Source organism: Nanorana parkeri, unplaced genomic scaffold (genome assembly GCF_000935625.1).
Source record: "Nanorana parkeri isolate BGI_ZX_2015 unplaced genomic scaffold, ASM93562v1 scaffold213, whole genome shotgun sequence".
In the NCBI taxonomy this organism is placed as follows: Eukaryota; Metazoa; Chordata; class Amphibia; order Anura; family Dicroglossidae; genus Nanorana; species Nanorana parkeri.
This window is the reverse complement of record NW_017306481.1, coordinates 1184790-1206666: the sequence shown is the minus strand read 5'-3', so window position 1 is coordinate 1206666 and position 21877 is coordinate 1184790. Positions and strand designations below refer to the sequence as shown.

The following is a 21877-nucleotide window of genomic DNA, read 5'->3' as shown; positions in this document are numbered from 1 at the left end:
TAGAAACCATGTGTGAAAATTCATGCCAAAGCCAAATGACAGTCAATTGCATTGACAAATAATCTTAGTATGTAATAAAACCAATAAACTGAATTTCAACTGATATTCTGATTGTGGATCCCTTATTTAATACATGAAAAAGATGATGATTTGTGTTTTTCACCTCCAACTTACAAGTCCCACCGGCACTACTTGCAATCCAACCAACCTTTCTTTGAATAAAATCAAAACAGTGTGTGCTTTAGTGCAGGGCTTAAAATTTCCACTCGCCTGCTCGCATTTTGTGAGTAAAAATAAGGTGAGGGCGAGTGGAAATTTGGGCCCACAGCCAGCTGACATGTCAGGCACACGGTCGCAGACCGCGTACCTGACTTGCAGGAGAAGCTCCACGGTCTGCATCTGTGTCAGATGCAGAACGCAGAGCAGCTCATAAGGTTTGGTGGGACAACTGGTGGAGAGTAAGGTTTTTGCCTGGCTAGTAGGTCTAGAGTTGAAATTGTAAGCCTTGCTTTAGTGAATATGGGCTTTGGGTAAAGGACTACTCCCACCCAATAAGTATGTGCAGCTAAATTGAAATGGCAAAGTTTTACCTACAAAGAGGTTTGTGAAGTGTGTAAACTACCAGACAGTAAGTGAAGGAATATCTCCAACAGAGTCTCTGACTGCACTGTAATCTGACAGGAGTTCAACAGGGTTATTCACAAAAGGGTGAAGAGTTTGCAGAAGGCAGGAGAAGTGAACAATCTAGGACAACATAGGTGAAAAATTCTCCAATCAGCTCACTTTCCAGTTCAGCTATACTGTCCTAGATTGTTCACTTCTCCTGCCTTCTCCAAAATCATCACCTTTGTGTGAATAGCCCTGCTAACCTTTCCCCACTCTATCCAAAACAAAAAAAAGGGCTATAGATACACTTTAAAATGTATCTCTAGGCTAAAAATGGGTTTAGTTGGATAGCATAGGGAAGGGTTAGACCCTCTGTGAAGTTTTTATTGGTGTATGTGTCCCCATTGGGGAGATTCACCCCATTATTTGTACTGGTGACCATTGTCAGTGAGGGCAAATTCATAATTCTAGATAATTCCAATAGGGACATCTGCTATGGGGACAACTATCTAAGAGGAGAGCTCCCCTTACTTTAAGAGATTTCCTTCAACTGTTGCATCGCTGGGACATTAAATAAATGTTCCCAATGGCACACAGAAAGCACTATGCTCTATCCAATACTAAAGAAAAGGTTTTGTCTATACATACACTTTAACGTACATCTCTTTTGAGAAAGATGTGAGGATTGCTAATGTTGGTCTCTTGAAAATGCTAGGTTCCTATTTGTGCCTGGCCTCAATACTTTGGAGAACAAAGCCAGGAGCGCACATGCACGAAATGTAAGTTAGAAGGAGCATTCATCACATTGCCATGTGTTAAGGTGCACTGTGTAAGGGCAGGCTATTCAGAAAATTGGCCCCATTTCTTTTTTTATTGAAGAACACCATAGCACATAGGATGGCGTGGTGGTGTGCCGCAGTGAAGGTGTGTTGTCCGCTACTGTAACATCTTGTTGGGGGGCCATTTTACTGCATATTATCGCAATGCATGAAAGTAACTCCAGCCTCATTGTGACAAACATTTAATGGATAATAAAAGTCGAAAGGCAGCATAATCAAATACAATTCCATCCATGTCGTGAAGATACTTTACGGAATGCTAAGAAAAGTCACTTCCCCCGCTCTGTAATACCAGATCTACTCCAGAAAATATAGTGCCACAGAAGTATGATTTCCATAGATGGTATTTAGTAACAAAATATTGGTTTATTGTGTTAGTAATATTTCTAACAAAATACGTAATCTTCATATAGAATGAATGCAAAACATTTCAATATCTAACATATTATCTATACATCAAGAGATGATCAAAGAACTTAAAGGAGAACTATGGGCTAAGTGTTTTTCTCCATAGTTCTCCTCAGGGTCACGAGAGGACATAAACTAACGTCCTCCCGTGACCCAAAGCTCAGTATACTGCGAGCCGCAGCTCGCGGTATACTGAGACCGCCGCAGTCTGGATGGATCCCGACATTACTGTTGAGATCCACCCAGCTGCGTGATTGACAGCTGGCTCTGCCAATCTAGAGGCAGAGCCAGCTGTACCCACCCCTCCCCCGTTCGTTCCTCCAGTCAGCGCTGGAGGATCGGACAGAGGAGGGGGGTAATCCCTGCAGGGAGCCGTGAGTGACAGTCACGGCTCTCTGCAGGGACAGGATCGAGAAGTGAGCGAGCGATGGTATGTGTTCGCTCACTTCCCGATCTATTGAGCCGACATGTGACAGTTTCATTGTCACACGTCGGCTTGAACTATGAGGTTGAGTGAAAATCACTCACCTCATAGTTCTCCTTTAAGTATACCTGAAAAGGAATACAGTCACAAAAGCTCAAGTATAGACAGGTAGCACTGTCCTTTCCTGTCCTTGTAACGGGAGTAAAGTTGATAGGTAGTAGAAAGCTGGAAACCATGAGAAAATGGTGTCAGTGCTACGCAGCAGGAATACCTACATATAGCAACAAAAAAAAACAGGTTCTAATCCTTCTACACTACACTCTCCAAAAACTGTTTTTTCTAGAACTTAATTTTCTCAAGGTTTTTTTTTTGCTTTAGATCAGGAAGCAGGAAATATTTTCACTGGGGCAGGTTTCCTCATTGGAAGATACTCCTCCTGTTCTGCTAACAGCTGTGCATTTTTGAATTGAATCACTTTCTTTCCTGGTGTGGTAACCAGGACAAACAAAGAGGGAGAATCTCCCACACAGGTTCAAAGACAGAAATAAAGACCTGATACTTCCACTCTCTATCCAACACTAAAAAAGTGAACCTAAGCACCGGCTAGCGGTCCCTCCTGCCTGTCTCCTCCTCTACTCCAGCGTTGGAACGTCCCTCGGCATCCTGACCAAATATCTAACCCTGTTGGCAGAAATGCAGCCCCAGACTTGTAAGGAACCTCCACCATGCTTCACTGTTGCCTGCAGACGCTTATGATTATGCCGCTCTGCAGTGCTTTGGCGAACAAACTGCCTCCTGCCACAGCCAAATATTTCACATTTTGGCTCCTCAGTCCAGAGCACCTGCTATCATTTTTCTGCACTCCAGTTCCTATGTCTCCATGCATAGTTGAGTAGCTTATCCTTGTTTCCACATCAGAGGTACGGCTTTTTGGCCGCAATTCTTCCATGAAGACCACTTCTGACCAGACTTCTCTGGACATTAGATGGGTGTACCTGGGTCCCACTTGTTTCCACCAGTTCGGTGCTGATGGCACTGCTAAACATCTTCTGATGTTGAAGGGAAGTAAGCATGATGTGTCTTTCATCTGCTGCATTAAGTTTCCTTGGCCGACCACAGCATCCACAGTCCGTTTCTTTGTGGTTCTTGAAAAGAGCTTGAACAGCACATCTTGAAACCTCAGTCTGCTTTGAAATCTTTGCCTAGAACAGACCTTACTATGCAATATAACTACCTTGTGTCTTGTTGCTGTGTTCAGTCTTGTCATGCTGTATGACCTGTGACATGAAACTGTCTTCCACAACCTCACCTTAGTAGCAGAGTTTGGTTGTTCCTCACCCTGTTTTAAGCCTCTTACACTTCTGTTTCAGTTAATGACTGTGCTTCAACCTACCTATGAAATTGATGAGCATTAGCACCTGCTTGGTATAATTAGTTAATCATACACCTGACTCTAATCCTGCAAGTGTAAGAATTGATGCTGGTTTAAAACCAAAGGATATTCACACCAAATATTGATTTGATTTAGATTTTTTTTCTGTTCACTCACTTTGCATTTTGTAAATTGATAAAAATAAACAATAAAAACGATATTTTTTAAAGCATTCTTACTTTACAGCTTTTTTTCACACCTGCCTAAACCATTTCCACAGTACTGTACATCAACTGCATACGCCTGCTTCATGTACAGTTGGTGTACATTGCTGGCATATGTTTTTTTTTTTTTTTCAAGTTCTAAAACCTTTGAATTCTATATAAATATTTTTAGTTTTGCACAAAGTAGATGAGTGTCCGGTTGGGGAGATTTCCCATTGTTTCCTATTCCAGAGACACAACCAGAGGTAAGAAGAGGTATCTCCCAAAGCAAAGGGATATCCCATCAAGAGAGTTGTCGCTGCAACACATTTTCCCATTGGAAGTTTTCTCCTCACCTACTCACCTAATCTTTCCACTCATTTCGGTACTAGAGACTGTGGTCAACAGGTCCAATAGTGAAAGTTAATCTTCTCAGCAATACAAACCAGAAAAGGGTTCTTCCACTTCCACATTCTACCCAAAACTTGGCTTAAAGGGTTATTAAACCCTCACGTGTTTGTGCATATATCTACTGCCGGCAAGCAGTAGATATATGCAAAAAGTTAAAAAAAAAACCTTTTGAAAAAAGGTTAAAACTTACCTGTGTCTTCGCCGCGCGCTGCCGTCTGAACATCTGAAGAGTCTCGGGCGGCCGCAAAGGATCTTAGGGCGGGCGCATGCGCACTTCAGATGTTCGGCCAGGAGACGAGGAGAAACACAAGGTAAGTCTATGGAGCAGCGTGCACCCGCACAGACTCCGTGGGATTTCGGAGAAGAGGAGGACAAAAGAGTCAGCGCTGGATCGGAGACCCGCACCAGCACTGGAGGGACATCTGAAAATGACAGTAAGGAAGAAGAAGATGGAGTTAAGAGTCATGATTTAAGGTAAGTTCCTACACTAACATTGGGGGGAGGGGAAAAAATTGCCTTTAATGTCACTTTAAAATTTACATGCAACTAATTTTTTCATAATTGGGTGGACTCTAGCAGGATTACATACCATCCAACTTTGTTTACTCACCCGAGGACGACTGCGGTATGATCTCCACACGTGGTAAGATCTTTCTCCCTCAGCTGCAATGATTGATTTGTTTAAGTGATAACAATAAGTAAAATACATCTTTGTTTTTTATGTTTTTGAAAATCAACCTCCATAGTCATTACAGCAGTGCCACTGGATGCCATTTTTTTGCATTAAAGGAGAACTATGGGGTTAGGGCTTTTCCCCATAGTTCTCCTTAGGGTAACGGGAGGACACAAACTAGCGTCCTCCCGTCACCCTAAGCTCAGTATACCGCGAGCTGAAGCTCGCGGTATACTGAGACGTCGCAGTATACCACGAGCTACAGCTGGCGGTATACTGAGACGCCACAGCTGAAGCGGATCCCGACAATTATGTCTGGATCCGCCCAGCTGCATGAGTGACAGCTGGCTCTGCCTATCTAGAGGCAAAGCCAGCTGTACCCACCCCCTCCCCCGTCCGTTCCGCCAGTCAGCGCTGGAGGATCGGAGCGGGGAATCCAGTCCCTCCCCTGTCACGGCAGAGAGCCGTGACAGTATGGAGAAGTGAGCGAACGCCGGTATGTGTTCGCTCACTTCACGATCTACTGAGCCGACCTGTGACAGTTTCATTGTCACGGGCCAGCTAGTACTATGAGGATGAGTGAAAAACACTCACCTCATAGTTCTCCTTTAAAGCGGATCATGCAGAATATAAGTTTGCCACTGATTGTCATGTCTGAGAATAGGGATAACAGTGGGCTTCTTTTACAATTCATTCATCTCTCTCAACTTTTAAAATAGGAACACATCAGATAGCAGATAACAACATTCTGGAAGTTGATGCTAATTGTCTCATCATTTCACTTGCATATGAAGACTACTTATGAAGGGATGAGCACAACCGGGAGCTTGTCATTTACACAAAATGGTAGTGATGATTGGGAGAATTCAAAGAAATGTTGCCATTATGGCAAAATGCATCAGAGTCAATAGAGAATATTTGTTTTTATGTGTGCAATGGCCATCCTGAAGGTTATAGAAGCTCATAGTTAACCTATTCTGGGCAGGTTTTTGTGCCAAAAAAGCCTCACTTTTAAAAAAAAAAAATTCACAGAAAGAAGAAAACAGTAAAAAAAAAAATGTAAAAAAAAACTAAATGAAAAAAATCAACTACCCCAAATACAATGAAAATTGTAATTTCATGGCAAAATCACATTTCATCAGAAATGACTGTGCTCATTCCTAAAGAACATCTTTAGAAGTTCTGTCCATCCTCAGTGCAGCCAACCAGAAGGACTCAGAAGTGGTAAGAGAGACATGATAAAATAAAATTGCATCAAACCATGGAGAATCCTTTGTGACTCTAGGAATAGATCTCACGGTAACATTTTGCTCTTTTGTGAGGGAACTTAAGAATGCACTTATGAGGAAGCTTTTACAACATAGAAAAATAACAATAACAGACAATAACACAAGTCAGTTATATAAGAATATAAATGGTATAAAAATCATTACAAACAATTCACTAGGATTTGTAATGTAATATGCAATAATCTTATACAAAAATGTATTAAATGAATACAACATAAAATGTCAGAATAGTTATAAACATCTATACAATTCTCAATAAAATGGCTTTTTATGAAAACATATATTCTACATCTGGCAGCATGTTTACTGGTGCCCTGCAGTAAGTGTGCCCAGCTTGCTGTTTTCTGCATTAGTAGATATGTAAGAAATAGAGGACATCTACAAAAAAGAAGCTTTGACTTTCCGTCCTCGGAGTGGCTGCACCGGACGATGATTTCTCTCAATGTAGCATGATTCAGTTCCACCACTACTGGTGCTCAACAGGCTGCGGAACTTGGAGAGCTGGGGAAAAAAATAGTTTTAATTCAGGTTACTAGACGTCTTTAAATGGAAACTTTGATCATCTGTGGTCAGTTGTATTTATTGTTTTATTGTATACATTTTTATTCATGGAGACTGCACCCTTGACAATGATAAACAGAGCATTATGGGCTTTCAAAAGAGAGTAGGTAGGGAAGGAGGTTGCTCATTCAGCTGTGTGTGTAATGTAAACTTCAGCTACTGAGGTATTTAAAGAACAGGTTTTTTTTCTAGCAAAGAACTTAGATTCCAGCTTTAGTCAAATTGTTTATTTTATTTTGGATGCAACAGGTTGAGAGAAGGTTTTTATTGCTGACTAACACATGATAATGCATGTGCGTTAAATGCACTGCAGCTGACTACTATAGTGTGAATGGGCCCTTACTTACTCTGTCGGCTCCACGTCACATGATCTGTAGCAGTTACATGGTTAAACTAAGCTGAGTCTATTGAAGTGACACTAAACTCAGGAGTTAAATCTTGGAAATCAAGTACCCTAACTATTAACAAATATATATCTTATATGTGTGTCACTCAGCTGTAGATCCTCAAATCATCTCTGAATTGGTGCTGACACTGTCCTTCCTTCTGGAGAGGGGATACTTTTGTTCCCCATGGTACATGTATGTGTTCAGGTGTGTGAAATTAAAATAAAAAATAAAAAACTTACTCGTCCAAGGACTAAGGTCGGGGCCCAATCTACTTGTCTCTCATAACAATCTACTTGTCTCTCATGAAAATCTACGTACTTGTCCTGATGCAAAAAATGATCTTAACACGAACTGTTAAGATTGCGAGTGAAATTTAGAATACATGGCACAGGGCAGCACTGGAAAGCAGTATGGGGTAAAGATAGTACACCCGTACTGGTGGATGGAAAGGACTGTTCGCTGAAAGGTAAGTACAGCGGGGGGAGGGGTCCAGATTTGAGCGAGTAATTCCATTTTCCTAAGTTACTTGGGAAACTGAACTTACTTACTTTATTGTACACTGTGTGTGTGTTAACCCCTTCATGACAGAGGCCTTTTTTTCATTTTTTGCACCCATGTTATATTCCACATTTTAGGCCTGAAAATTACTTAAAACCCCCCAACATTATATATTTTCTGAATGCCAAGACCCTATAGAATAAAATGGTGGTAGTTGCAAATTTTTATGTTGCGCAATATTAGCGCAACTCCTTATTAAACCCCAATATTTAGTGAAAAATGTAATTAAATGCCCCAAAACACAACAAAATACCCATTTTTTTAATGAAATATAAAAGATGAGGCTACAACGAGTAAAACGATACCCAACATGCCCAGGTTACAAATTGTGTGCATCCGTAAAACGGCGAAAAACCCCAGTACCCCAAAAAGTCCATAGAAGACGCTTTAAAACCCCCCACAGGTCATCAATTTAGAGATACCCCAAAATACTGGCCCTAGAATTATTGCTCTCACTCCGGCGTGCGCGGCGATACCCAACATGTGTAGCGCGTTCGTCGTTTTCATACGTAGGCGCACCCGACGCGTGTTTACGTGGCGACGCGCGTGCTCGCGGGGGCGGGGGACTTTAACAAATTTTTTTTATTATTATTAGATTTCTTTTATTTACATTTTATGTAAAACTGTAAATGAAAAACAAGTTTGTTTAGCTAATGAATGTAAGATGATTTCCTATCAGCATGCAGAGCTGCAGGATAGCAGGGGCAGCAGGGTTAGTTGTATTTTTTTGGGGTTTCTTTATTATTTTGTTTTACTTTTTTATCACTTTTTTATTTTTTTAAATGTATTTACTTTTTAAAATTTTTATTTATCTTATTATCTTTTACTTTATTTTTTACATTTAATTTTTTACCTTTTTATCACTTTTTTTATTTTTATTTACTTTATATTTATGTTATTACTTTTTACTTTTTTAAACATTTCTATTTACTTTATTATATTTTGTTTACTTTTTTACCACTTTTTTATACTTGAATGTATTTTTAAGATTTAACTCCTGAGTTTAGTGTCACTTTAATTGCTCACCATGGACAGACATGCAGTGTAATCTTTGTCTGCTGCGTTTGATATCGCTATATCAAAGTTGTTGTGAATCCTTTTGCCTGACTAAACCATTATCCCAACCTTTAGACAGCCTGACAGGCCTGTAATACAGTATGGCAATAAGGCTTTGATGCAGCGGAGTATATTAACTCATAAGATGGTGGGGGTACAATGTGATTGCATCTCAGAACATTATAAAACAAGGGCAGCTTCAATCAAGCATCATCCTTCTGTATGGACCATGATTGTGTCAAATCTAGCAATACGTCACACTTACCTGTCTGGAGCTGATAGTTATGGGCTCCTTTAAAATTATCCATATAACACTCTCTAGCAGTGGTGGAACAGTAAGTGACCCTTGGTAGGTCCAGAAATCCTTGCAGTCAGGAAGTAGTCTTGAAGGGTCATAGTTTGTAAAGGAAGACTGCTTGCCCTATGAAATAGACATGCTGTCATTTTTTACCAAATATACATAAAATATCATTGCTTACAACTTAGCATAAGGTTTATCATACTTTAAGTAACTCTTGCAGTGGGGCTACCACCCCACTGCAAGAGTTAACTGCTCATTTTGATCTAGGGTTGAAAATAACAAAGTTATACTCACCTGATCCTCAGAGCCAACTTGCTGTTACATCCCTCCTTTCAGCATCTCTCCCCCCTGAGGACGTTGAGGGACATGTCATCGCTGCTGGAGAAAGGCTGGAGGGAGTGATGTGACAGCCTGCTCCAAAGTTCAGGTGAGTAGAACTTTTTTATTTTAGCCCCTAGGCGAAAACGAGCAGTTAACCGTTGCAATGTGGGGGTAATCACACTGCAAGGGTGAATATTTTTCCCCGGAGTTTCTCTTTAACTCACACGCCACTGAGCATTGCTGTAATGAATAGTAATTGCTGGCGGAAGTCTCTTTAGAAACGGACACTGTCCATCACAATTTTTGATCATTAGGGAAGTGTGGGATCAAGCTCAACTTTTAAGGTGGCCATTTGTATGCGAATTTCGTCCGGTTCTTTAGGAACCAGATGAAATTCCCACAGTGGTTGACGCTGTCGGTACCCTTTTAGCCGGCATCCCTTGATCAGCTGATTGAAGGAGCTGGTTGGAAAATCTTTGAATGAACAGAGCCAGCAGCCAATGAGTTACCATCTCTGTTCTACTATTCTGACAGTGGCCACGGGGATGCCTTGATCAGCGGGGATTTCTTGATCGATTAACTTGTAGCATTGATGGAGGAATCTGCTCTATAAAGCTGGCAATACACTGCTCTATTTTTTCATTTAACCTGCAGGCTGAACAAAAAAAAGAGAGAGCAGTGTATGGCCAGATTTACAAAAAAATACAGGAGTGATAACCTAGCAGGCGGTTCATCTGGTAAGGGAATTTTCCTTCAGTTTGGTGAATGTGGTGAAATTTCACTTGCAAAAAATACCTAATGAAGTGCAAGGGGAAAAAACAGCGTTTTTCTTGCACATGATTGGATGATAGATGTCAAGGGGAAACTTCCCATGCAAAGTGCAAAGTATGGTAGAAGTGATATTATACATCCCAAAATATGAATAAAAAATGTAGATCCTCCGATGACATCTACCGTGTTTCTCCGAAAATAAGACAGTGTGTTATATTTTTTTTGGCTCAAAAAAACACACTAGGTCTTACTTTCGGGGTAGGTCTTTTTTAATGTACAACAATCTAAACTTATTCATGTAGAAAAGTCTATATGTATTCATGTACACAAATATGGTGATCAGGGCAATCAGGGGTGCCGTACCTTTCCAAGAGCAATTTGCTAACCAATCGCTGGCCAGAATGAGCGAAGCGCACTTTCACTATCGATTCCTCACAGGCGGAGTGCATTTGGTATCACTCCGCCTGTGGCAGGAGCCGGCGCTATAGAGGAGGCATCGGCTTATGCGGCTCTGCTCCCTTTCGGTGCCGCCTCGCTTCCTCTAGTGCTGGCTTCGTTGGCACCGCTGATTCTCTCCCGTGGCTCTTCAAGTGGCTCTTCCCACCGGCCCTGGGAATGGTCACAACTAGGTCTTATTTTCGGGGTAGGTCTTATTTTCGGGGAAACATGGTATTATACAGCCCCAGAACAGCTTCTATATGTACATCACAGTAACATACCTTAGTATTAATGGCATCAAATGCATCTGTAATTCTCTCCAGGTTTGCGTTGTGTTCACCAATCTGAACAAAATAGAAATAAACATATATATATAAAAAAATATGAATATTTTCATCTGTGGATTTAAGGGCAACTATACAGAAAGAAGTCTTATACCATTATACCTAATGTAATTCATATATACTTTACGTGGAAGTTCCAGGAATGTATTAACAGCTCAATGTATGTAAGCCTTTGACTGTCAAGGGTGTATATAGTGTATTATGGCACTTACGATATGGCTATCATGATAAAGTAGTGTTACAACTCTACAACTTATTTTCAATAATTAATCCATATTAAACAAATATACATTGCCTGGCAAATTTTTTCTTTACATTTTTGCCCTAGCACTAGTAGTAGTAGTTATCATGTTTCTAAACAGTTGGCTCCAACTCTCTCAGCTCAACTTCACTGAACGTCCTGTCCAGTTCAAGATTACAAGAGAGATCACAGTCTCCAGACGCTGTCCAACTACTAGCTTGGAGAAGAGAGAAGGAAGGAGGGTGCAAGGGGCAGGGGAGTAGCTTGCCCTTGCTGTGCCAGTATGTTTGTGCAGACACACACTGCTTACAAGCACCCACAAGGGTGGCTCCATAGGGCCCTGCAAGGGAAAGGAGCCACCCTAAAACAGGATATCAGGGCCAGTGATCAGGGGACCAGCTGATTCTTCAGGAAGATAAAACTTTTAAACATCAAGGAGCAGAATCCATTATAAGGGATTTAATCAGCATTTGAAATAGCTTAAAAACCTTTTGACCTTAAAACCACTTTAAATAATGCTCATGGCTGATTATGTTTTAACATTTTCCTGCCAGCTTTTCTTTGTATAAAAAGTAATGTGAAACTTGGAAAACCATCATATCAATTCTACACTGTTGGAAGTGTTTGCCAGCTTGTTGCTTGCTGGGAGTGTGCAACCCCCTCCCCCCCTACATTCTATGAATCACAGTGCTCCTCTTAGAAGCCAGGAACTTTAGGATAGTGGGAAATCTACCCTGCTTTCTTTTAACACATGAGCATTTAGTTCTCAGTAGTCCTGGGTTCATAGAGCCACTCTAAGGCCTGGTTAACACCTAAGTGACAGCGTTTTTGCACGTTTTAGCATGTTTTTTGTGCATACGGCAAAAAGCACATTTTTGTGAGCAAATTGTTGCTCTTTGATGTTAATGAGTAAAAATCTTTATGCATAAAAACAGCAAACGGGCGTTTTCAAGAGTTTTCTATTGCGTCTATGGGGCCAAAACGAGCTGTAGTATGAGAAAAAAAAGCTCCTGTACTTTTTCCAGCAACAGGCATTTTGCTTATTGCTACAAAACGCTCAGATGTGAACAGGGCCATAGAAATGAATGGAATTTTTTGGGGGGCAGATTTTGGGAGCGTTTTTTAGGGCAGAAAAAGTGCTACAAAACGCTGTGTGAGCCAAGACCAATGGCTCGGAGAGCCATGGGAACTACATATCAGTGACTCTCATTTCCTTATCTGAATTCTCTGAACACAGAGGACTCTACTAAGACCTTAGCTGTCTTAAAAAGAAAAAAAACTCTGGCAGTTTATACACTGTCTCATAGGGGGCATGTCAGTTAGAAAAAAAGTTAAATATATACAGTAATACCTTGGTTTACAAGTAACTTGGTTTGAGAGTGTTTTGCAAGACAAGCAAACATTTTTGAAAAAATTTGCCTTGATATACAAGCAATGACTTGCAATAAGAGCAAAATTTTGTAGAAAAGCACCACCTGAATAAGGCTGTTGCAGTGCGAGTGATGAGTCTGTTTAACAACAATGCAATGTCACATTGGATATATTCCTTGTTAAGGTTTCACGAAATGAAAAAGATTCCATTGAGTCAAGAGACAGTATGGATCCCCGCCTCCTCACCTATGACTAAGGCCACTCAAGTTCCTCTACACCAACACTGGCCACCTGAGAGTGCGCACTGGCCACCTGAGAGCTCACACTGACCACCGGAGAGGCCACACTGACCACCTGGGAGACCTAACTGGCCACATGAGAGCCTGCACTGCGCACCTGAGAGCCTGCACAGCACTCCTGAGATCCTGGTGACATCAGGCCGTGAACCCAGAGCAACATAGAGTATGTAGCTTTATATTATTCTGCATTGTGGTATAGTGTATTGCTGGGATTTGTAGTCCTCTATAGCTAGTGCCATTCTGCATTGCTGTATAATTTATTGCTGGGATTTGTAGTCCTCTGTAGTTGGCAGTGGTATTCAGCATTGCTGGTTTGCTGTAAAATGTATTCCTGGGATTTGTAGTCCTGTACAGCTGGTGGTATTTTGCATTCCTGTATAATGATTTTACAGCAAAGCAGAATACCACCGGCTACACAGGACTACAAATCCCAGCAATACATTACATTATACAGTAGGGATGCACCACTACCAGTATCGGTATTGATGGCAATATTGGGCATTTTAAATTTTTTAACTGAAGTGGCTGTCTGAGGTCCTGTGCTGAGGTCCCGCGCCTGTTTACAGCGTTGACTGCACAACTCCCCCTCCTTCCTGGGAAACCACACCATCCGCACCCACCAGCAAGAACTTGCACAGCCCTGGTGAGACCCCCCTCAGCCTCCCGAGACCCCATACAGCCTTCCTGAGACCCCGCACAGCCGTCCTGAGACCGCCCGCGCAGCCCGCTGAGACCATGCACAGCCTCCTAAGACCCCGCAGAGCGTCCTGAGACCCTGCACAACCCCCTAAGACCTTGCACAGCCTCTTGGCAGTTCTGTAAGCAACACCTTTTTTTCTGGAAGTGCCCCTCCGGAGACTAGACTCTGGATCCACCCCTGGTATGCTGCAGCATTAACAGTACCATTCACTACAAACAGTTAAACTAAATATTTTGTGGTGGAGGAGTACACTGAAATTACCGGACTCATGTTGGTCTATAGGGAATCAAATGTAAATGGACTTTTGTCCGTTTACATCAGATTACCCTCGATCCAGCATGATCAGTTCCTGGCGAAATTGACCTGGCAGGAGCCAGGGTAACCGGATGTAAACGAACGTCCGTCTGTTTATATCCAGCTGCCCATAGACTAACATTGGGCTTCTGATCAGTTCTGGCTGAAAAAAATGACCTGATCGGAAGGCCTGTGTCAAAGGACTCAAAAACCAAAATTACTGGACCCATGGTGGTCTATGGGCAATTGGATATAAGTGGACATGTGTCCCTTTACATCAGATTACCCCTGAACCGGCATGATCAGGTCTATTGAAACGGAACTCTGATCTGTGTGTGTATATACACTACTGGTCAAAAGTTTAAGAACACCCCCATTTTCCAGTTTAATGTCCCAGTGTACTCTGAAAATAAAGCATATAACAAATAAACAATTGGACATCCAAAAGAAATCATGCAATAATTTTCTTTAATGAAATGTAATCTAAATTTTTGACTCATCAAAGTGACCACCTTTTGCAGATATAACAGCTGAACACAGTCATTCTACAACAAAAATCAAATAATAGTAAAAAAAAAACCCAGACCATCACGCTACGTCCTCCATGCTTGACAGTTGGTGTCACACGCCAAAGGATCTTTTTGCCTACTCCACAGCATATAAAGCCCTGCTGAAGATCTAAAATTTTTATTAATTGGTCCATGAGACCTTCTGCCAGCCTTCAGTAGTCCACTGGTGGTGCTTCATGGCCCAGGCAAGCATCTTTTTCTTATTTTGCCAACTTAGCAATGGCTTTCTTACTGACACTTCATCTTTAAAACCTGCAGCTCAAAAAACTTGTCTTCTGACTCTGTTGTGGCTTTCGGTCTGCCAGACCTCTTCCTGTCAGAGTTTCCTCCAATTTCCAAGTGCCTTTTGATGGTGTAGGAAAGTGTAATCACTGACACCTTGGCTTTCTTTGCAATTTCTCCAAAGGAAAGACCTACACTTTTAAGGGTTATAATGGTCTGCTTGTCTTCCTTTGTTAAATGTTGTTCCTTTGTGAAATCGCCATTTTGAGAGCAATATATTACTTCCTGCAGTACAATACTGTCTAAATATTGCTTAAGAGGGTGTAGTAACACAGTCTGTTCCAACCCCGCTTTTATACAGACAGAGGGATCAACAAAAGTTGAAACACCTGTAGGAATTGTTAGCATAAACTTTCAAGGCTTAATTTACTTACATTGCTGCAGAACAACTGTCAGTTGTTAACCCATTACTTCTTCCCGGAATAAGGCCTTTTTGTATAACTCTGAAATGTACATTATTTTTAAATTTTTGTAACTTAAACCTCTTTTTTTTACTTCTTGCAGTTTACCGCTTACCTTTGTACCATTTCAAGTTATTCACTGGACTTGAACTACTTACATTTCAATACAAACTAGAAAAATGGGGGTGTTTGAAAATTTGTGACCTGTAGTGTATACATTATGTCCCTCTAGTCCTTCAAGTGGTTAACCTGTACATTTTCATATATAATACAGTAACAAAAATATGGAAGAGCAAGCATTTTAAAAGGTAACTCACCAAAAATGATGTTAAGGCAGACACTGCAATAATATATGCTCAGTTAGCATGTATAGATATCATCTTTAACTTTTAGAAATATTCTGATTAAGTTTAGCCTGATAATTCCTGATGGATGTTCAGGAATCAGGCTCAAAGTCCTGAAAGAGAATGTGTAGGTTTTCTTTTATATTTATATAGTGGTATAGTATAACCTGTTAAAAAGAATAAATAGGTTTTCTTTTTATGCAGCAGCCTGTGTATTCTTAAAGCATACTTTTAGAGTGGCCCCTTGTGAATTCACACACCTCCGTCGCCATGAAAGAGAACACTTTGGCTGTTTTCGGCATGCCTTCTCCGTACATACCACTGCACCATGCTTCAACAGACCACAGTGCCTTTGTAGGAGAACAATTTTGTTATGAGTGCCTGAGATACAACATTTGGACATTGTACCTCCTGCTGCTTCAGCAAAAGTTTTTTAGTTGAAGGTGCATCATACCTTTAAAAACACTGCCACAACACCCAGCCCATCTGGTTTATAAGCCGCATCGACAAAACTCGGATACTTTTCTGAGTTCCAGTGGACAAAGTGCAGCTGTAAGGTACAAAATAATTAAATTGTTTATATATATATTGTGTATAATGATTTCTAATTTCTTTAATTAGCTAGTCAGTTGTTTATTTGTAATTTGCACTATTCAAAGTGTCAGTGACATTGTTGCACTATATATGGGCACTAGAAGTGCTTTCTGGATCTCTATATATTTGTTTGAAAACTTTTGAGTCAACAGGAATGTGTGTCATACAACCGACACACATTCCCACAAAGTAGACTCTGTAGATAGAATGGATGTAATATCTGTACATGCGTTAGATTATCCAGCAAAATCAATTTATTTATCTCAAAGTGCCAGCGCTGAAAATAAGTATAGTATTGTATTGCAGTTTGGGCGCTGGGCTTTAAAAAACATTCAACATCACTGCCTTAGGCAAAATAGGGAAACACACATATTCAAACAGTTATACACTCAATAAAACACACATCACACACTCATTGTAAAAAGAAACCACACATACATAGATATCAAACACATTAAAAACACACGCACACATCGCACACGTAATGAAACACACACATTAAAACACACACATCAAAAAAACACACATTATCAAAAATATTTTTAATTTAGTTTTTTTTTTACTCTTAGGGGGGCTTCGGGAAATATTAGAGGTCTAAACAGCCCCCTGATATTTCCTTTTTAAAATAGAAAAAGAAATTGAGGACACAAAGTCATCAATCTCTTTTTTTGCAGCCTCTGTTCTAAATGAATGGAAAGCACAGAGGCTTCCCATTCATTAAGAAAATATTTACTATCAAGCAGTTTCTGAATGGGGAGGAGCCTCTGTACAGAGTGCTTCTCCCCATTGAGAAATTCATGAATGAACAGGAGGTGATGTAAATCACGTTCTGTTCATTCATAACTGGGAACACATAGTACTATGTGTCCCCGGTTATTTACAAACACTGGAGTGATCAGCTGATCGCTCCAGTGTTTGTCCTGCACAGAGGTCTGGTACATATCACTGATATGTACCAGACGGAGGACGGAGCATGTGCGGTGAGGAGAGAGCCGCCGGCTGTCAGATCCAGGCCGAGCGGCTCTCTCTCTCTCCTCACCGCTCGGCGTGCTGCTGATGATAGCGGCTCCGACCCCCAGAATCTGGGCACCTGCCAGGTTTATAGATGGCTGGAGTGTGCGGGTCACTGTAACCGGGACCTAGGCTCGCGTGCCACCAGAGGGGCCTCTGCGTGCCCTCTGTGGCAAGCGTGCCATAGGTTCGCCACCGCTGGCATATACTGTACGTGTGTCCCAGGTTCAGGTTGTATGCAGATTTTTTCCACTAGAGGGAGTGCTGGGAGTGCTGGAATGGTAGAGGTAATGAGCCCAACTGAAGTAAGCTGGCTCATTAGGCCTCTAAAAGAACTCCCAGACTGCTCAGAGATTTTCTCCACCCTGGAACCAGTTTTATGCCTGAGTAGACTGGGAGGCTTTCTACCTACCTGTGTGGTGACAAAGAAAAACAAAACAAAACAAAAAAAACTTGTGTGGTGAGACACAGCCTGTGTGGCAGTTTATTGAATAGGGAGATAGGTGCTAGGGGCTGCACAAGGTTGCACCTAGTTGTTAGTGAGGGAAACAGTGTGTGTAGTAAGTGGCCAAAAGGCAAAGATTTCTTTTCATGTCTTGTTTGTTTTGCTCAATTTTTTCTTGTAAATAAGTATGTTTTCACCTGAAATCGTTGTTTGCTGTGCCTAATTTCTGTGGTGTGAACTCATCCAGGGAGTCCCACACACCCGCTCCCGAGCTAACACCCTCACAGCACATACAAAACAAATGTGCCCTGTTTACACCACAACACTACCTTGAGGTGGGTTGCAGTATAGAGCAAAAAAATGTGGACATGCTGCATTTTTCCTCAGCTCTCCTCATGTCTGGTCACCGTGCCACACTTAAGCTGCAGTGACTACAAATGAATGAAATGCCACTTTGACATCTCAATAAAGTTTAAGCACAATAAAAAAGTTGTAACAACGTCACCCTCCAGTCCACACATCATGCACCAGCTCATACGCTATAACGGATGCTTTTCGCTTGAGGGCTGGTGTGAACAAGCTTTAATTGGTGAGTAACGCTAAGTAACGACAGCAAATTAGGAGAAATCCCTGCAAAAGGGACACATATGACTAAGGGCCTGTTCACACGACGTCCGTTTTCTGTGCTGACCTGATCCGTACGCTCCTGCACTAAAAATGCATCCCAATGTATCCCTATGTGTTTTATGGGCTACAGTTCTCACGTGCGCAGTCCGTTCAGGTTACGACAGAAAAAATACTGCATGTCACATTTTGTACGGTCAGGGAACCTTCCGGAAACGCAAAAACGCGTCAAAAACGCACTGCACTGCAGCTAACATACTGACAGCCCCACTCCAGCAAAAAAGAAAATGATTTTTTTTTTTTAATTAACTGGAACGCATCAAAAATGTGGCAAAACACATAGCATCTGCGTCTGCAGATCCAGACCTGATCAGGACATGAAACTCATGTTAACAACTACCACTCCTCCTCACTCCCTATACCCCTCTCTGCATTTTAATAAAGTAAGGTGTACATATACCTTAAATGCAGGTACCTCTCATGATGAATGGGGTCCTTTTTCCCCATCATTGGTTTATGACGGTCCTCAGTGTTTTATAGAATAGTGCTAACATGACATCCTGGGGTCCTCTTCCTCTTCTCCCCACCTGTCTGCAGTCCTCTGTGCTGCAGAGAATAGTGCTCAGGTAGTGACGTGAGCATTTTCGTCTGCAGCATGCTATTGTGAGCCCAAGCTGCATCATGACTCTCCCCCAGTGAGTATATTTCCATGACAGTCTGGGCCCATAGGAAGTAGGATGAAAGAAGCTGGCTGTCATTCAACATAGTAGAGGACTGGGGGCCAGCAGCACAGGAGACAAAGTATAAAGCTAAATTACATGTATAAATTATTATACATACTTAGAATGGTCCAGCTTGGCCCAGTGTAAGTATGTACATACGATGCCTGATCAGCCCATGGGGATCCTGTAAAACACTGTAGTAGCTGGAGCTTCTACAGTGCCTTACAGCAATCTTCTGAGTCCTGTATGGTGCTAAGCTGAGCAGCTTCCCCACTGCTCAAGAAGAACAGGGGGTTGCTTACTCCGCACAGCAGTCATTTAGAGAATGCCTAGTATTTTTTATGAATAAATACAAAGCATTCCCTTATTGGACGAGGGGTAGATCATGATGTCACCACCTCTAGTCCTATCAGAGAATGCCTTGTATCCATTGAATACTAGGCATTGTCTGAATAGCTTTTGTGATGAGTAAGCAACCCCCTGTGTTTCTACAGCAGGGGGGAAGCTGCTCAGCACAGTACCAGGACCCGGAAGATCGCGTTAAGCATAATACCTTATACCAGGGGTGTCCTGAGGTCGGGTGTCACCTGGTCGTCTTCGCGCGTGACGTCACCTCGTGCGTGCGTGATGACGTCATCGCACACGCACGACCATCCAATGATGATCTTGGTGATGGACGCCGGCAGAGAGGGGAGGGGACCTTCACCCGGCGGGATGAGGTATGCCGCCGGGTCCTCTCCTCTCTCCTGACACTGTCGGGCTCTCGGTCCATGACCGAGTGCCGACTTTTTAGAGGGGGGTGACACCAAAATGACTGTCAGTCATTTGCAATGGTGACACCCAGGTGCGGGCCGCACCCCCCGCAACCCCCTTGTGATGGCACTGCCTTATACCTGGAGTTCAGTTTTAAGCTTGCAGAACCATGGACCCATTATTTTCTTACCTCAGCTGCATAGTCTGTTCCATCCACCTTATGTTCGGCTCCATAGTCATCACAAGGCCCCCAGTGAAAATGCAGCTGGCGAAGCCTATAAGTTCCTTGAAGTGGTCCACCCCTCAAAACTAAAATGAAATGATGAAACATATGTTTTCACTACACATTTATATATTTGTAAAGATAACCTTTATAGTTAAAATATATGCAAACCCAATCACTAAAATGTCATATAAGATTCAACATGTTAATGTCATTTCAAAATAATTTCCAGTATTTAAAAAAAATCTGGATCTTTGATTAAAATACAACCAGGTGACCCTGCCATGAAGATCCTTGTTTAGGCATTTGTTGTTATAGGATTACATTGCTTTGCCCGTGTATCTCCTGTAGTCAGTTTTTGGCCAGCCATCTGAAACGCAGCGCACACAGGAGAAAAAGATTGCCCACCTGGCCTGACGTGGTTTCAAGCGTTTGGGATTTTGCAGGTACTCTAGGTTTTTGTGATCTGTGAAGACCATGACAGGATGGGACGCACCTTCAAGCCCCCCATGTGATAGCATATTGGTGGTGACAGGTACCCTTTAAGGTGATACTGGGGGTCCAAAAGACTCCAAGGCGAGGCAATCCAGCCCCTCGCCTGTCACGGCAGAGAGGATCGAGAGGTGAGCGAACGCAGGTATGTGTTCGCTCACCTCCCGATCTACTGAGCCGACCTGTGACAGTCTCATTGTCACAGGTCGGCTAGAACTATGAGGTGAGTGAAAAGCACTCACCTCATAGCTCTCCTTTAAAGAACATTTTCCACCTACAATGGCTTGCTATACGCACAGAAAAGCAATGTGTCCCTGGAAATTTTGGGGGAAATGCTAGGAACTATGCTAGTATGACCTGCAGTGTCAAGTGTATGACCTGCAGTGACATTGTTCCACGTAACTTACGTCTGCTAAACTGTTAGAAGTTTGCATTATTTCTGTGTGTTCAACATCAGCTCTGCAGCTCTGCACCTTCTTCATGTGTGACTGATTTGTTTTAAGTGTATTTACAGAGCCTAGTAAAAAACATTTATCCAAATCTAGCATAATATTTCTTAACTGCATTGATAGCGATGCTCCACTAATGCTGTAGAATATGGTGATATTTTACAAATATTATATACGCCTAGAACAGTGGTGGCGAACCTATGGCACGCGTGCCAGGGAGGGCACGCGAGGCCCTTTCTGCTGGCACGCGAGCCAAGGTTCAGGCACCACAACATTAAGGCAGCCGAGCTGTCTAATGTCGGCAGGCGGGCGAGCGAGCGAGCGCGCAAGAGGAGAAGGGGGACGGAGCGGCAGGGGGTGGAGACAGAGGGAGATTGAGCTGCATGAGACAGGGGGCGGAGACAGAGTGAGATCGAGGATGCGATGAAGAGACGGGGACGGAGCGGCATGAGACAGGGGGCGGAGACAGGGGGAGATGAGGCAAGACTGAGGCAAAGGCAGAGACCGCGATGGAGGAGGCGTCACCAAGGGGCCAGTCAAGCGGCGAAGCTGAGACGATTGGGCGCCGAGCAGTGAAGCAGTGAAGGCTGGGCTTCCCGTGTAAGGTAGGAGCACTGTGCTGGCAGGGCCCAGCATACATTATGCACAGCCCACCAAAGAGTCACAGGGGGGCTGTGTAATACCTTTTAGTGGGCTTTGCAGGATCCATGGGGGCTCTGCAGCCTGCAAAGTCCACCACAGCCCCCCTGAGATCTGGCAGACTGTGGGGTCTCTGCAGGATCTGTGACTGACAGGTCACGCAAAAAGTATTAAACAGGAAGGAGTGGGGTAAATTTAGTTTTGCCTTGCCTAGGGCAGCCCCAATACACCACTGCGTTCAGGGACCACCAATTGAAATAGATCCGACTGACCCGGATCGCCTTGGTATGCGATCCGGGCCAGTCACAATTAGGCAGCGGCAGCCAATAAACAGGTAGGTTAGACGGCTGCTTCCTCCTCGCTAGGACCCCGGGAGGCCCCTGCAAGCGGCCGTCTAATCTGCCTGTTTAGAGGTCAGCGCCGCTGCCTGATTGTGACCGGCCGGACTACAGAGGCGATC

At 42.7% G+C, this 21877-nt stretch overlaps 1 protein-coding gene across 1 annotated transcript in view; it reads right to left on the bottom strand.

Moving 5' to 3' along the window:
- Window positions 1–6501: 6501 nt before the first annotated feature.
- LOC108786461 (carbonic anhydrase 13-like) overlaps window positions 6502–21877 on the bottom strand; it is a 65178-nt gene continuing 49802 nt past the window's right edge. The window contains exons 3-7 of the mRNA XM_018555762.1: window positions 19805–19923; window positions 15920–16015; window positions 10902–10964; window positions 9055–9210; window positions 6502–6726 (exon numbers count right to left, since the gene is read on the bottom strand). Coding sequence (XP_018411264.1) covers window positions 6604–6726; window positions 9055–9210; window positions 10902–10964; window positions 15920–16015; window positions 19805–19923 — 557 coding nt within the window. The 3' untranslated portion in view covers window positions 6502–6603. The remainder of the gene's footprint in view (window positions 6727–9054; window positions 9211–10901; window positions 10965–15919; window positions 16016–19804; window positions 19924–21877) is intronic.